Raw genomic sequence first — 17,699 nt, forward strand, 5'->3', positions numbered from 1 at the left:
ATGCCTGTGCTCGTGGCTGCCGTGTTCGTGGTACCCTGGTACCTTCTGCGGACAGGCTTACGTTTCTAGTCATGGGCTCCAAGCTGTCTAAAACAATTCCCCCATCCTCTCCTCTTGGGCAACTTCTGGAAGCTCTCAAACCTCACACCCTGATTCCCTCCATAAAACTATCAATGCCATCCCTCCAGGGACCCTCTGCTCCCACTGCCATGGATCCCAGACAAACCTCAACCCCCCACCCCCCTCCACTGCGCCTGGAGGGGCCACTCGCTCTCGCTCCGCCCAGTCGAGCGACAGTGACGGCTCACCCATTCCTCTTTCTTCCAAGGTTTACTCGCCTGCACCTTTCCCCCATGTCGCCTCTAAATGTTTCATTCCTAGGTCTCCAGGAGTCCCGCATAAATATTCTTCTGGGTCACCTACCCGCTCCCTCTCCGAACCAGCCTCACCCCACTTCTCCCGCAACAGGTCGCGCATGTCTTCGGATTCTTCCCTGTCTCCTCTCTGCCACAGGTCACACAGGTGGCTTAAAGCATCTCCTCCCTGTCCTACGCCTCCCCCTTGATCTTCCAAAGCCCCTCTAGGCTCCCGCTGTCACTAACCACCACTCTCCCATTGTTACACCTAAGGATATCAGGTTCCTAAAAGCTACAGCAGCCTCCTGTCAGATCTGCCAAAAGTCAGATCCCAGGACCAAATATTCACTTAAAATGCCCAAATCTGTCTAAAGCGCTCAGAATCCCCTGGAATTTTCACATACCGTACCATCCTCAGTCATTAGGTAAGGTACTTCACAGATCACTCACTACCTCGACCATGTGCTAATACATGTCCATCGCCGGTTAAAATAGGAGATAAGGTATTACTCTCACCTCCAGGCCAGCGCCCTTCACCTCTTTCCCCCAAATGGCAGGGCCCTTTCAGAGTAATTCTTTTAACTCCCACAGCTGCCAAGCTTGAAGGAATTCCTCATTGGATTCACCTGTCACATCTTAAACCGTTTATCTCCACAGCTCAAGATAATCCTTCATACACGGTAACTCAGACGGGACCTTGTTCTCTTAAGTTCCAAAGGACGCCAGATTCAGTCCCCTCTACTACAGTCTAAGGAAAACAGTGGTCCCCATCCGTCGCTGTGTTAACACACTCTCCCTTCTTTAAATTCATAAATAACCATCTAGCTGTCGTTACAGGTACCATCATCAAATACGGAGTCAAGGACTCAGGTGGTAAGCAGATTCTCAATAAGGTTCTTTGACATAGCAGGTCAGCTGCTGACTGCAGCAGTGGCCCCTGAAATGTTAAGGAATATACGGCTAAGATCTATTTCCTTTAAGACACTCTCTTTAAGCTCCAGGATGCCAGCTCAACTCACCTAAACAAATCAAACACAAGCGGATCATTAACGGAATAAGTGTCATTTAATTTTTTTATCATTCTTAACCCCGGACATCCTAAGACTCCCTCACCCCGGATCTCCTCTCCCCCCTCACCCCAGCTCCCCCCCCAAAATTCCCTTAGATCCCTCCCCCCCTTTTTTAATTTTTCCTTTTACTAATGCAACTTTTGCCTTCCAGCATCTTAATGATGACCCAGCTACTCAGGAAAAGCCAGACAGATTTCTTCAATCAGCCACCTCAGATGACAGCCAGGACTTCAAATGCCAGCGGTACAATCAGCCATCCCAGACACCAGCAATCAGTGACACCAGCGACCTCAGACGCCAGTAGGACATCGCCAGACACCAGTGACCTCAGACACCAGCGATCAGCGACACCAGCGACCTCAGACACCAGTGGGACATCGCCAGAATAATTGGACATTCCCTGGACCCCTCAATGCCCAAAGCCAGCAGGAAGCAGCCATGAGAGACCGGACTAAGCCCCCATTCCCTACCCTTTAAGGTCCCCCAATTTTTTTTTTTAATCAAACCAAAAGGGTGAAATGTTGTTCCTTTGCAAGACTACAGCTCCCAGCGTTCCACTGGACTCCAGCGCACTCAAGCGCGGAACACATTTCCCAGAAGCCTTTGCATTCCCCGTTAAAAAGCAAAGGCCGTCACGAGTTCCTCCCCTTCTTCTCTTTTCCCCCACCTTTCCTACCATGTCCGCATGCCCCTTACCTGCCTGTTACCCCTCCCCCATTAAAGTGCACCCACGTGGGACCGCTGCGTGTCTGTGTCTTCTTCCTCTCGTAACGTCTTTACCCTCTAACCCGCAGAATTAAGAACAACATGGGGGACTTAGTGTGAACTGCCTGGTTGTTTCTTCGAGCCACACCAACTCCCAGATATCCTTTCTTATTGCTGTCAATAAATGCTTTCTACTTTGGTAAGAACTCATCCCCAAGGAAATGGATTTCCTCTAATTTATCTCTGTAAATCAGCATGGAGAATGTCTCCGCTTCCCTGGGAACTGAGTCAAAGGCCACATCTTCTTTCCTCCCAATGCACAGATGGCACAGCTCATGGCTGCAGAGGGCAAGCATGTGGGGAAAGAGTGGGAGAAGGAAAGCAGGTCTACTCAACAAGATGTGTCTTTGTAGACCTAGAGGAAGGTCTGTGCCGAACGAGTAGGGAGTCATACCAAACTGGTGTCTGTAAGAAATTGTACTTTGTTTCACTACACAGTTCCCTGGATTTATTCTCTTATTTAAAGGCAATTAAAATGATTAGTTTCAAAATTAATTATGTGGATACCTGTTATACTTGTAATTAATTTTGTCTATTGTCTAAGGATTGCTGTTTTCAGTATCATACTGCTTTCGATTTCTGTAACAAATCGTCCCCATAGGAAACAGTTCCTCCAAAATTTATGTGGCTACTAGCAAGCAGCATCTTTTTCAGTTTTGTGGCTCACATGCAATGGTGGTTTGGATAAGAATGGCCCCCATAGGTTAAAATAGTTGAGTGTTTAGCCGTCAGGGAGTGGCATTATTTGAGAGAGTAGAAGGTGTGGCCTTGCTGGAGTGAAGTGTGTCATGGGGATGGGCTTTGAGGTTTCCAAAGTCCATGCCAGACCCAGTTTCTCTTTCTTGGCCTGTAGTTCAGGATCTTAGCTACTTCCCCAGCACCTTGCCTGCCTGTCACCGTGTTCCCTGCTGTGATGCTGCTGCACTAAGCCCTAAAACTGTAAGCCCCAGTGAACTGCTTTCCTTTGTAAGACTTGCCTTGGTCATGGTGTCTTCACAGAACACTGCATGCTTTCTTAATATTATAAACCACCTTGCTCTGCTTCTGCCTTTTAGCAGGAGTAGCATATAGATAAACTAAAATAATAAGCAGGAGATGTTTGGAAAAAAATAGGAGTCTTTGTTTACATTTTCTTGGCCAACCAGAAATATTTTATCTTATGTTTGTTTCATTAATTTTATTTATTTACATATTTGAATTAAATTACAGTATCAATACTATGTCAATATTTTTAGTTTGTTTACGTTAATATGCACAATATATACAGTTTGAGACAAGAACCAAGTTCAACCTTTCCACTCCTTTCACATAATTGACTGTCTCATCTCATAAAGAACCACATCTGTTCATTTTCTTTTTGTTAATGATGACATAAATCACAAGAAAGCCATGTTTGAGCAGCTAAGAAAATAAAGATCCAATTATACATAGCTGTAGGGTGGAGAGTTACCAGACCTGACTTCATGTTGCTCAAAATCACCTTGCTGAGGACAGGGGAAGAGCTGGGTACAAAGTTCTCTCTCTGGGACTAATGAACAAATGTAAAACGTGTTGTCCACTGTTAAGAGGGAGGCCCAGGAAGAAAGGCTTTCCTGTAAGTTGGTAAAATCTGTGTGGCCATGTCTTTGTGCAATAACTCACCGCCACACTTATAAGAAAAGCTCCTAGCACTGCACTTTTCTAGTACAGAAAGCCTGGCTCAGCATCTTGTGCAGTATCATTCCTGAGAAAGCCTTTATTCGGATGGTCCAGTAGAGGTCAAATGCCTTCTCCTTTTGGCCAACCAGGAGCAGTATGTCTTTGGAAAGTTCTTTTTTGGGAAATGGCTTTTCCCAGGTCCAAATCCCACCTGCTTGTTAGTCTTGTGGCAGGCCCATCACCCACAGAGCTGATATTTGTAAATGTGCATTTTAATTCTTAACTGGCGTACACCCTGCAGGGTGCAGGGAAGGCGGGGGAGGAGTAGAGTTCAGTGGCCTTGAATGAAATCTCCAGGCAGCATAGGGACTGAGGTTCACTCGGGTTTTGCACACATCTTGCTCTCTACCTCCCACGTTGCCTCTGCACGATAGAAACAGTCATCTCATCCTCTCAGCCCAGGAAGATCTTTCAGTTCTGTGGCTTCGCATTAACTGGCCTTCCAGAATCAACAGCTCTGTCTGGAACTGACGTGCCTTGGCTGAAGTCAGCATCTAAGCTGACTATCTAGGTCACTGCAGCAAGAGCAGCTGCAGGCTGGAGGACTGGTGCTAAGATGCCGGAAACCTCCAGGGTATCCTCCGCTTGGGGTTTGCATTCCTGAGGCTCAACATTATTAGCTACTCTTCCATTCCTGTGGTCTCAGCTCAGCAGAATCTGGGAGAGTTTGGGGAGTCTTATCTGTACAGTCAGGTTCAAAACCTCTGTGCTCAGGTCAGTCTGTCCTCTGGAAATTCTTTAGGTGACGTGTTTGGATCAGGTCTTTAGGCAGATCTTGTTTTGTACATATTTTTTTTATCTTAAATAATAAATCGATAAAAACATAAAATATGTTTTGCACACATTTTAAAGGCCCCAGATCTGAGCATCCATTCAAAAGACCTAGGTGTAGACATCTTAGGGGCTCTGGCTCAGCAGCATCCTTTCTCTGCTCATCTTAAGGAAACCATTACTGCAGATTTTATGTTAGACTTCCCCTGTACTAAAGGGCTCAAATATCAGCCTAGTTACATCATCAGTGTGCTAATGAAAGTGCTCCTCCATGTCCACATTACAGGGAAGACATCTGCTTCACTGGTATTCCATTAATAAGATAAATTTGATAGAACTAATTAAATTGTTCCAGGTACGAAGGATGCTTCTTTCTAGCGTTCATCACTTTCAGAGACCCATGGTCACTTGTAAAAGAGATAACTTCAGATTGGTTACTAGGCCGCCATATTTACATAAAATGATATCCTCTGGGCATTCAGACAGCATATTCCTCTGAACATTAGTTCCAGCTGTCACCCCCTGAAATTCTCCACCACAAAGCTTCACCTGAAAGCAGTTGGGAATATCAATTGTGGGTTATTAAGAATGAACATAGCTTCTCTATGCTGTGACTCTCAAGTCTCAAGATACTGTATCCATGGATGCACTCTATCCACAGAGCAACCCTGGCCTTCTGACACGTCACACCTCATCAGAGCAACCCTGGCCTTCCTACACGTGACACCTCATCAGAGCATCCCTGGCCTTCCTACACGTGACACCTCATCAGAGCATCCCTGGCCTTCCTACACGTCACACCTCATCAGAGCATCCCTGACCTTCCTACACGTCACACGTCATCAGAGCAACCCTGGCCTTCCTACACGTCACACGTCATCAGAGCAACCCTGGCCTTCCTACACGTCACACCTCATCAGAGCATCCCTGGCCTTCCTACACATCACACCTCATCAGAGCATCCCTCTCCTTCCTACACGTCACACCTCATCAGAGCATCCCTGGCCTTCCTACACGTGACACCTCATCAGAGCAACCCTGGCCTTCCTACACGTCACACCTCATCAGAGCATCCCTCTCCTTAGTACACGTGACACCTCATCAGAGCATCCCCTCTCCTTCCTATGCTTCACACTTCCTACATCCCTCTTGTACCCTCGACTCCGGTGCTGCTGTGCTCACATCCATACTTCTGTCTATGCCTTCACTGTGCCTTCAGGTTTGACCTGCTGTTTCTCTCCTCACTGCAGATGGTTTCCGCTCTGAGACAAGCCTTCTCACCACTAGTCGGCATAGTCACTGCAGTGTTTCCCTCACCCCTAATGCTCAGATATCCTGAAACTTTGGATGCCAAATCCTCTTCTATCTGCTCCCTCCAACCACATACTACTATGTCTGCTTTCCTGAAAGGCCATGCTCTCTCTTACTCAGGTACCTCCATTATGGACCCTTCATTTCCTCTAATGATTTTCCTGCCACCTCATCTGGTTCGCTCTTCTTTCTTCCAGTCTCATGTAGAATACTGGGTTTCCTAGGCAGTCTGCAGTTGTCACTCTGAATGCTTCTACAGTCTGCTTTGCATCCTTTGGTCATGCACTTGCTACATGTGACTGACGGTGTCTGCATGTCCTGTTAGCTTCGTAGTCCATGGAACAAGGATAAAATCTACCTGGGACCTAAATTAGTAATTTTATATACCAGCTTTTGATAAATATTTGCTGAGTTAATTAAGAGGTTAAATTATATTCACTTACTTCCCAAAAGAGATTTAGATATCTTACATTAAATTGTAAGAGAAGTAAGTAGGGCAGAAAGCTGGCTCCAGTGACACATCAGCCTGAGCTATGTGTAAACACTTACACAGAGCCACTGAGAATTCCTTCTAGAATCAAATGCCCAAAACATCATGGAAGGCTAAGACTACGAAAGAGAACAGAGAGAGAGAGCTAACAGAGAAGCGAGTATGTGAGCTTCTGTCTCAGGCTCTCCAGTCCCTCACTGGACCAGACACCTTCGCACAACTGAGTGTGTGGCCTGGGGGCACACGTGCTGCAGTTCTGAAGGTGAAACACAAACAGCTGGAACCACCACAGCAGGAAAGAAAAAAGCTGCTCCCCACCTAGCCCTGCAATTTTCTCTTTGGGATCATGCCTTAGAAAGATGCCTGAAATTCTCAGGGTGGTGCACAAAACCCTGAATTGAGAAAGCTTGGAGGTTGGTCCCAGGAAGAAAGAAAGAAAGAAAGAAAGAAAGAAAGAAAGAAAGAAAGAAAAAAAGAAAGAAAGACGAAATATTTAGCTAAGAATTTTCTAAAATTGAATTAGTTATTGTTAGAGTCAGAAGTTGCTCAGGGAAGCTCACCCTTCCTGAAGTACAGTTTGAGTTAGTAAAGACTGAAGAAAGAAGATCCCCCTTGGAGACAAACCCAGACAAGGTCTCATGCATGTGGGCGGGAGACGTCTATAAGCATGCTAACCAAGCCACTGTTTGTAAAAGAAAAGAACTGGAAATTAAATTGTTCATCCTCCCAGTAACAAACTCCAGATTATCTTTGCTTCCCAGAATACCAGAGAGGAGCTAAAATAAACTCCAGCTACATTTCTCAATGTTAGCTAAAACCAAGAATTTTCAGAAGGATACTTACAGTAGAATGTAGTCTCTGTAAAACTGTAAGCATACATGACTATGTAAGTAGACATGTCCAATTTAATAAAAACATAAAAGTATATACAGAGATGTTCACCTCAGCTTCCCAGTGATCAACTCTGTGAAACAATGGAGAAAAGGCTAGAATGTGTTTCTTTTTATGAAAGGCATTCTGAGGGCAGTCTGAAACACATTAGGGCTCACTTCTGGTCATGAGAAACTTCTGCTAACTTATTTCTGTGTTTTGAACTATTTCACTGCTAATTAGTTAAAGTAACATCATTAGGCAGCCCCCAAGAGGATTTTTTTTTATATTTGCCAACTGTAAATTGATGTCAAAACAGACAATGACAGCACATCAGCCTTGGACCAGCCACCCCATCTCAAAACATGTCTCTAGAGTAAGCTAATCAAATGAGGTAGATATATATGATACAGATCTCAAAATCTCATTGTCAGTCAAGGCTAACAGCAAATACATTGTGGAGTTTATGGGGGGTGGTAGTTGTTGGTTGTTTGCTTCGTTTTTGTTGTTCTCGTAAGTGGTTAAACTCACACACACACACACACACACACATTATGTGAAATGCAAAGACAGAATTTTTCTGCCACTAAATTTTTATGAGTACAGAGAGATTATTCTCCATGGATTTCTCATAATTCCTGCACAAACTGTATGTTCTGAGCAAGGGGCAACTTTAAATGTCAAAAGGCTTTCAGAGCTACAATGAGTGCATTCCTGTGGAGAGATGAATCTTCCAGACATATCAGAGGGCGCCCAAGATAATGCCCTCTCCTTTCTTCTGCAGACACATTGCAGGGTAATGGATACCCTGCCCTTTTAGAAGAGAAGCTAGGGAAGTGTTTCAGTGTCCCTGGAATAGGCTGATTCTTCATTTCATGGTTCCTCTCTCTCTCAATATTAAATATAAGCACTTAAAAATGCAGTTATGTGTCATCCTTTTGAATGAAAAGTAGGGAACCAACAGGATATAGCTCTAGCTAATAATTTACCGTGAACAGCAAATCTGCATCCCTGACACAGGACGCACAGACATACATGAAGGTGAAACATTCATAGATGGTCTCATGTCTCCGTTGCAGCCCATTTCCCTGGTAACGGCAAACACTGAATGCGCACCATCTTTCACCAGTGAATCCAAGAAACACTGGCTCAGGTACTTGGTTTTCTGCTGTAATTACTTGAGCTTGGAAGGAGGGAGACCTCTCAAACACTTACAAGTCATTTTAGATAGTCTACAAATAGAATGGATGTAGAAAAAAGAATGAAAACATGCAAAGAAAACAAGTTAGCACGTTGCTTCATCATCTATGCAAGTGCCTGGAATCTTAACTCTGGGCTGTGTGTATGAACTAAGAGTCTTCTCTTTGGATTTAACCCAGTGTGAGCATGGTTTCCTGTCCTTTCAGCCTGTTTTCAAGCTGATGTGCCTGGTATGAGATGCTTGTTATGAAAGTCTCTGAGTCTCCTGCAGAGCAAGATCAAATGTTTGAATAGCATCCAGTTTGAGGTATCCGGAGTTATGGGTCATAACATTTTAAAAAATTCAGACTTGAAAACGTTTTAACAGTTGCTTCCCTTAATAAGAAATAACAGAAGTTCCCTGAAGGCATGCAGCAAACATAATTAGAGATAACCATAAATACTTGTGGGTACACTGAGTGACCTAATAGACGGATACCCCAGTTAGCACACCAGAGGTTGTTGGGGTACACTGAGTGCCCAGATAGATGGATACCCAAGCTAGCACACCAGAGGTTGTTGGGGTACACTGAGTGACCAGATAGATGGATACCCCAGCTAGCACACCAGAGGTTGTTGGAGTACACTGAGTGACCAGATAGATGGATACCCCAGCTAGCACACCAGAGGTTGTTGGAGTACACTGAGTGGCCAGATAGATGGATACCCCAGCTAGCACACCAGAGGTTGTTGGGGTACACTGAGTGACCAGATAGATGGATACCCCAGCTAGCACACCAGAGGTTGTTGGGGTACACTGAGTGCCCAGATAGATGAATACCCCAGCTAGCACACCAGAGGTTGTTGGGGTACACTGAGTGCCCAGATAGATGAATACCCCAGCTAGCACACCAGAGGTTGTTTGGGGAACATTGCAATGTTCTGGGAGGGAGGAGCAAAACAACTGCTTTGAAAAATCATCATACTTATATTTTCTTTGAACTATTTGAAATGGAAAGTTTTACACAGCTCAATTAAATAAGGTAAAAAACAAAAGTCAGCATTGTTTTCCCTTCTAGACTTAAACAGAAACTGTGCTGCATTCATTCCTCTTATTCAACTTTTTCTGTTTCACATGAAGCATCCCAAATTCACTTCAGTTTTATTTTTAAAGAAGTTTTAACATGTTATTTATTTTTTCACAATTCTGTGTAATATAATGTACTTTGATCATAATCTCCATTTTTCTTTCTGTTCTCTCTCTCTGACACTGTCTTTTTCCCAACAAGTCCCCTCCTACTCTCATGCCTTTTTGCGGGAGATGGGTGACCCACTACTCTAATTGGGGTGTTTGTATGAGATAGGTTTGGGGCAATTTACTTGTGCCTGTGTCACTCAAGAAAAACGACTCACCCTCCTCAGCAACCATTCAGTGCTTCCCAGCTGGTGAAGGAGTATCAGCGGGCTCAGCCTTGTGCAGGTAGCCACGGCTGCTGTGAGCTCGTGGGTGAGAAGGCGTGTCACATCCAGAAGATGGGGTTTCCCATCATTTCTTCCCATGTTCTGGCCCTCACCCACCACCCCTTCCATGATGTTCCTTTAGCCTTGAAATGGTGATATAAATGCCCCATTTAGGGCTGAGCACCCAACACTCACTTATCGTCAACATTCCACAGCTCATGCGAACGCAACACCCACTTGCCTGCCTGCTGTACAGGGGTTGGCTTGGTGCATTCATCTCTCTCAGCAGCCGGTGAGATATGTGCCTCAGCTCCAAGAGTCTACATGCTAGCTGGGGCTGCAGAAGTTTGGCCACTGACTTGGAAGAGCTGGATATGCTGGTTAGTCCTTGAATTAGTGTTCCCCGGTTGATCTGGGCTAAAGCGAGAGCCATTCTGACTTTGGATGTTCTCTGCACTGGATCTTTTTTCTGAAAAAGTAAGTTTTGACAAGAATCTGATATATGTTTCTCTGATATGTTACTAGCATTTACTTTCAACAGAAACTGAGTATATAGCAACACTGTACATTACATCGTAAACTTACTCAGCTCAACAAATACACCCTCTACAATTTATTGATACCCCTAATTAAAGCTTGTGTATGAACACATTAATTTTTCCTTAGGATAAAGATTGAGAATCGAATTAACCAAAAGATAAAATTGTTTCATTTCTAATTGAATTTATGAGTTTTTGCTTGTTTGTTTTTTGAAACAGGGTCTCACTATGTCCTCCTGTGTCACTCTGATTTGTCTTGAATTTTCTATATAGACTGGGTTGGCCTTGAACTCATAGAGATCTACCCATCACCACCTGCCTTGAGTGCTGGGATTGAAGGCATGTGCTACTATGCCTGGTGCATTGTGCTACATTGATTTTAGGGGCTGTTTTAAAAAGTAGACAAGGTTATGTTTTTCTTTCTTCCTTCTTTCTTACCTTCCTTTCTTTGTTCCTTCCTATTTTCCTTTCTTTTTCCTTCCTTCCTCTTTCTTTTTCTTTCTTCCTTTCCTCCTTTCTCCCTTCCTTTTTTCCCAATACTTGAGATTTAACCCAGCATCTTGTACGTGCTAGGCAAGTGCTTTATGACTGAGCTATGTCTTAGCTTTATTTCTCCTTTTTGTTCTTAGACAAGGTCTCGCTAAGTTGTGCAGGCTGGGTGTGAACCCACTCAGTAGCCCAGTGAGGCCTGGGATGTGCAGCCATTCTGCTTCATCCTTTGCATGGCTGCCCTACAGCCCTGTACTTCCAGGCTCGACTCTAAACAGTAATTCTTAACTACGCACTGCTCAATATATGAAATATTCAAGCAGTTACTTAAGACCATTAGAAATATTTTTGCAAGTTTAAGGGTTTTGTTCATGAGCTAGAGTATAGTAAAGGAAGCTAAATCAAACATCCTATGTCAGTCAGTAAGTCTAAGGAACCCTGCATGTCAACACTTCAGAAATCCTAGCAATTGCTAACAAAAACTGTAGCTTCATTGAAATGTCTAACATGTACATGTGGTTTGTGTGCTCTGCTCGGTTGTTCACCACCGCAACACTGCATAAAGTGTGCTTAACTGTATTCCAGGCAGCAAACAGGCAGCTTCATCACTAATTTAAGCAATTTGGGGGTCATCAGACCATCCTTAGGGGAAAAATTAGTTAGGCATTGGCTACAGATAAGCAACATTTGAGTCTGTTGTGTTTTGTTAAACTTAATATATACATAGAAACTATCTGGCCAGGCGGTGGAGGCACACACCTTTAATCCCAGCACTTGGCGGGGGGAGGGGGGAGCGGGCAGAGGCAGGTGGATCTCTTTGAGTTTGAGGTCAGTTTGGTCTACAAGAGCTAGTTCCAGGATAGGCTCCATAGCTACAGAGAAACCCTGTCTCAGAAAACAAACAAACAAACAAAACCCAAAAAACAAAAAAAGAAAATATCTGTTAAGTTTTTTTCTTTGCAGTGAACATGTGCTCACCTAAGAGCTTACATTTTATATATTTACTTTAAAAATAGACATCACCAGATTTTAGTATTTTTCTTACTGTTCAGTATTTTTCATTGACGACAACTGGTCTAGCCCACCGTGATGATGCATTTTTGCCCTGTTTGGTGTCCTGATATGGTTTGTTCTGTTAACTTTTCTGAAAAGTTCTCAGTCTCCCAGGCAGCAGCAACAGTAGCTAGTACTATCCAGACAGCTGAAATTGCTCCCCTCCTAAGCCATACCGAGGAAAGCAATCTAAAAACAAAGTGATCAAAACAGGCCAAAGGGATAGTGACCTGGTGTGGTTTTCTTCCCTGGGTGTGGTTGAAGGGCAGCCGAGAAGCCACACCGCCTGGAGGAGGCTGAGGCTCCACTGCCTGACCCTTTGCAGCTCCTCCCCCAGCTGGAATTGGCACTGGTTTGTTCTCGCTGGTGACTGCAGTTCACCTACACTCTCCCTCACGGTAGTTATTACTAAGAGTAGTCAGGACAAACAGGCATGGGAAGTTTCCCCTTGTAAACTTTGTCTCCTGTTCCAGTGGTCAGTGTTCGGGGAAATCTACCATGGCGGCAGTTAGGAACTGATACTGTTACTTCTGCAGATTCCTCTCCTTATTTTCTACAAGACAGGGTCTTTGACTTTCTTCTGAGTGTTCTGAGACACAGTCATGCTGTCTAAGCCAAACTAATCTCAAACTCCACTGGGCTCAAAATCTGGACCTCCTTCCTCTCACTTGAGTGATGGAGTTGCAGTCATGCACTATTTGGCTTTAGCGTCTTCACTAGGCCACGGCTGGAGTCACTGTTTCTCTTAAGCAAATTGATTTATCCCACCAGACGACTAATCAATCTGTCCAACGCCCCTTCTACATTTTTCTTTTTGCTTTTTCTGTCTTATATAAAAATAAGGTTAATTATCATTGATAATTTGGTCAGCTCTGATCTCGTGTAGGGCTCAGATAATTTAAGTTGATCAAAATATGAATGATTGTTAAAAACATTTTTCTATGCAAGCCTGCATTGAAATACAGGCGTATTTAGCTGTCACCGTGAAATCCTGGCTGACTTTCCATCTTTACCTGTGGCTCATGACTGTGGTCTTTGTTTCCCTCTAATGCTTAGTTGTTACAATTTGGTCATGAGCATGCCTTTTAAAACGCTTTCTTTAAAATAAAGCCAAATAAAACAAACCAACAAACAAAAATTTTCCCATATAGTATTCAAGGCTTTGTTACTTCCAACAATGCAATGCTCTTGATCACTTGTATCTTCCCAACTACAAACCGTAGAACTGGCCCATTCCCAGAAAGGCATGCTCTGGCCCCCTCAGGAAACTGATGTAAGAAAGCAAATGCAACGTTTGCATGTGCATGCGCACGCACATGCGAGCAGGCGTGGTTCTCGCCTGCACTCTGAACAAACGATGACAGGGAGGGCCAGCTGCCTACATTTCTCATGTCGAGTGCCATATTTGTGATGATGTCAAAGCACTATTACTTTTTTTTTTCTTCTTCTTCTTCTTCTTCTTCTTCTTCTTCTTCTTCTTCTTCTTCTTCTTTTTTTCTTCTTCTTCTTCTTCTTCTTCTTCTTCTTCTTCTTCTTCTTCTTCCACTTCCTCTTCTTCCTCTTCCTCTTCTTCTTCATATTGTTTTTCTAATTTTTTTCGTTTTTTGTTTTCTGAGAGACAGGGTTTCTTTGTGCAACAGCCCTTACTGTCCTGGAACTAGCTCTGTAGACCAGGTTGGCCTCGAACTCACAGAGGTCTGCATGCCTTTGCTTCCTGAGTACTGGGATTAAAGGCGTGCGCCACCACCATCTTTGTTTTTCTAATCAGATCATGTGTGTGGTTTTAAATATAGACATCGACCCCAAATAAAGCCATCTTCATGCTTGCCTGCTAATTTTGTCTTAGACGCTTAGCCTAGTATCTGGTTCCAGTGGAATTGTGGGAGTTCCTTTGCACACTGCTCGCCATTATTTTAGCAGTTCGCAGAGGACGGGGAGGAAAGGCCCCGCCCAAGCACCCAGAGGGCAAATCAGTAAAGTGGCTTCTGGAACCCTGCTCTAGATTTCCCCGTTTGAATACATGATCTCCTACCCCCACCCCGGGCCTTCTGGTTTCTATGTTTGTGGGGATTCCCCCTCCCCACAGGGTGTGTTGTCTGCGGTTTTAATGCTGACCTTTCATTTCTTTTTATCACAGCTCTTACTATCCTCTGCCTATAAAACCAGCCTGTCAGCAAACGTATTCAATTCTTCCTTTGTACTGTCCCAGAATGTGACCCCCTCACCTATCCATCCCTAATCTAAAATACATATTTCTTCTCTAGGTTAGTGAATTAGACACCTGCACATTTCCCTTCTCCCAACTTTGCTTGTTTTCATTATTTCAGCAGCAAATAAACGGGAGAGATCCCGTTCAAACAGGTGTCAGATCACACATCTTCCATAGGCTCAGCTGATGTTGAACTCCGACTGAAAACAAAGCTCCCGCAAGCCCTGTGAAGATGGTGGCTTCACCTCCCTGACCCCACCTTCTTCTCTTTCCTTTTTTAATATTTGTGGAACTTAATCAGGAACGTTTTGTGAATGTTGCAATAGTTCTTGACAAATCCAGACAAAACCAGAGCTAGGAGATTGGGGTGGGGGTGGGGGTGGGGGCAAGTACTGCAGTAAGCAGAGGTAAGCACTTTCTCAGGAGGGTTCTTCTTCTTCTTCTACACATCCTATGCTTTGTGCATCTCACACACAAATGGGTTTGTGGTCTAAGTCAGCAAAGTGAATGGGGAACAATGGGCGAAAGCTATCATTGCGTTCCTCCTTAAATAGTCTAAGAAGCTCATAAGGAAAGAAATTTAAGGTTTTGGAAACAGGATAGAGCTCTCTTTAGGAAGAAGGTACACATCTGTCTGAACATAAATCACAGTCTTGGATCAAGTGACAGCGATACTTTCAGAAGATAGAGCAAGGTGAAAGGGGTATAAAAATTTGCAGGTTTTCTTTTGGTTGAACAAAATCTCAATGTCTCTAACTTTGGCGTTGGAGGAAGCACATTTTGGAAAAGAAATAAGTCATTTCTAGCATGCTCTGGCCTCTAGGGCTCCCCCTCATGCTTTTTCTATAATTATTGTACCTATTATCCTAGGTTCACTGGACATCTGTCTATCTCTCCTCTCAGAGCTCCAGAATATGGTCAAGAAAAGTCTCTGGGATTTCAAAATACTTTGTATGAAGTCCAGGGGAATACAGAGACGGAGGTAACTAGACTCTATCTAACTTGAAGGTTTGAAATTGCAGAATTTTGCCTTTCCTCTGGAGTTTTCCATCCTTAGTCTGTCTTGCTCAGCTGAACAACCTGTGTGCTGCCCAACAACTATCTACCTGGGATCCCGCACTTCACGTCACTCTCTTCAGGTCTAGACACCCAAATAGAGAAGGCTTACTTTCTCTGTTAGTCTACAGTCAGAATTATAAGCTAAGCAACTTCAATTTACAGCTCAACTACATAGCCTGAACACAATTCGTTACATTCCTTGAATCCAAACTGCTAAAATAATTTTATTATGTCCCGACTCTCTTTCCTTCACATAGTCCAATTGTCCTCTCTCTCCCTTAATGGTCATTATTCTTCCAGTCACTCAGGAAATGTAGACTCCTCCTTACCCCGTATGGCCTTGCCATCCCACACTATCAGTTTGTGATAGACTAAATACTACACTCCCTCTATCTTCCCAGTGTTTCTGGCAACCATTTATAACATGATTTTACTAGAAACTCTGCCTCCATTAAGAAAACATTAGCACTGGAGAAGTACTTTTTTCTTTTCTCCTGTGTGTGTGTGTGTGTGATGCACATGTCTGTGTTCATGTGCATGGGCCCATGGGGAGGCCAGAGGAGGACTTCCTATTTCCTCTTGTATCATTCTCCGCCTGATATTTCAAGACAGGTCTTTCACTGGCTGCCACCCTTTCAGCTAGGCTGATCAACCAGCGACACCCCAAGACTCGCAATGCTAGGCTGATGGACACGTGCAAAGGCCTGGTTTTTATGTGAGTTTTGGGGACACAAACTCTTGCTTGCACAGCAAGCGATCTTACCCATTTAACTATCTCTGTAGCCCAAAGAACTACGTTCAAAGTGAAAATTGGATGTCATTTCCATCCTCAAAATCTTCTCTGTCATATGTTTGTGTTATAATTAAGACAAAAGATCAACCTCTTTTGTTCCATGACATCCAAAGATCTTCATGTCCTAGGTCTGGGTTAAATTAATAATACTTACTAACCTTACCATTACAACCAGTCTTCATTAGATTAAACTCACTGACAGTGATCACATCCTGTTTGTCTCCACAGCCTTTTCTCCCCAATCCCAAGCAATAGGGAGGTGATGATAAGTGTTTGAGATGGTTTATCTTGAGACATGGCTAAAACAGCCCCAATATCTTTCCTAACGAAACATGTAAACTTTATAATTGCCATGTTGCTCAGAGTGCTTTTGGGTTCAGTTTCTGGTTTGGGCTAGAAACTTGATGTGTGACATTGCCACATGTCTTTTCCAGCGTCCTGTAACAAAGTTGATACTCGGGATAATTAGATTAGATAAGATCACGTCTTTCTTTACTATAAACATCTTCAGAATTTCTTCTTTCCCTCTGTCTCCAATTCCAATATTTTATCTCCTTCAAATCTTTTATGAAATGGACACTTTAAAAACACAGTGGGTGTGTATTCTGTTTAAGGTGGTAAACTTTCCACATTCACACACACATATTCACACTGTGTCTCTCCAAGATTAGTTTATCTCAGTTAAATGTTTATATTCACTTAATTGCTTTAGATTTTACTTAAGTGTTTCTAGCTACTTTTTCTAATTTTACATTAAACAAATCTTTTTTTTCTTTTTCATTAAACAAATCTTAAGTGAACTACATTGTCAGTTTCTGCTATGAAAAACTTTCAGATTTTTTATCTGATGGCACAGTGATTAATTTAATCTTAATTGATCTGCCTCACTCACTTCCTGGTTTATCTCTCTGCTATCCAAGGACTCCTCCCAGTAATTAGAAATTTCTTTTCCTAAGCAAAAATAATGTTTTCTTAAGCTTTACTTACTGATATCAGTATTAATGATTTGTATGATACATAAAAATCCCATATTTTGTCTTCCTTTGAAGATTATAAATCACATTACCTGATTAGACTGTGATATTCTTAGGATGGTAGGGAGATCATCTTTAAACTCATCTATAAGGTCCATGACTGCCTTCTGGATCCCCTCAACTAAGGAAAGGAGAAGTTAGGAGAAATAGCCCCTGACATTCACAGGACTTTGGAACACTGGCCCACCTCCTGGGTAACTGGGAAAACGAGGAAACCTGTGAGATTTGTCCCCAGTTGTTCCCACGCCCATATCCCAGTTTACAGTAAGGAAGTCATACGTCTTCCGGAGAAGTTCTTCAGCACCTGCCCGCATATCCACCCAATAGGTCTGACTTCCATGATGAGCTGGAACTTGGGTTCAAATTGTGAGCAAGTTTCAGGCCTGGGAAAAGGATATACTTCCACTGAGGACAGCAAGCAAGGACAGAACCTGATTCTCCTTGCTGGAGTTCTTTTGTTACTACACAATGGGGCCTCTGAGAACCTGCTACAGAACCTTCTGAAATAACTGTGGAGGTGGGAGGAAGAAGAATGTGCTTGGAGAGGAGGAG

The 17,699-nt window shown here is 43.4% G+C and overlaps 1 protein-coding gene across 1 annotated transcript in view; it reads right to left on the reverse strand.

Moving 5' to 3' along the window:
- Spata9 (spermatogenesis associated 9) overlaps positions 1–17,487 on the reverse strand; it is a 31,104-nt gene extending 13,617 nt beyond the window's left edge. Inside the window, exons 1-3 of the mRNA XM_041663740.1 lie at positions 17,427–17,487; positions 17,180–17,268; positions 10,213–10,440 (exon numbers count right to left, since the gene is read on the reverse strand). Of these exons, the coding sequence (XP_041519674.1) occupies positions 10,213–10,440; positions 17,180–17,268; positions 17,427–17,487 (378 nt within the window). The remainder of the gene's footprint in view (positions 1–10,212; positions 10,441–17,179; positions 17,269–17,426) is intronic.
- Positions 17,488–17,699: the final 212 nt, after the last annotated feature.

The sequence above is a fragment of the Microtus oregoni genome, unplaced genomic scaffold (genome assembly GCF_018167655.1).
Source record: "Microtus oregoni isolate MIOR12 unplaced genomic scaffold, Mior012 000014F_ref0000157, whole genome shotgun sequence".
In the NCBI taxonomy this organism is placed as follows: Eukaryota; Metazoa; Chordata; class Mammalia; order Rodentia; family Cricetidae; genus Microtus; species Microtus oregoni.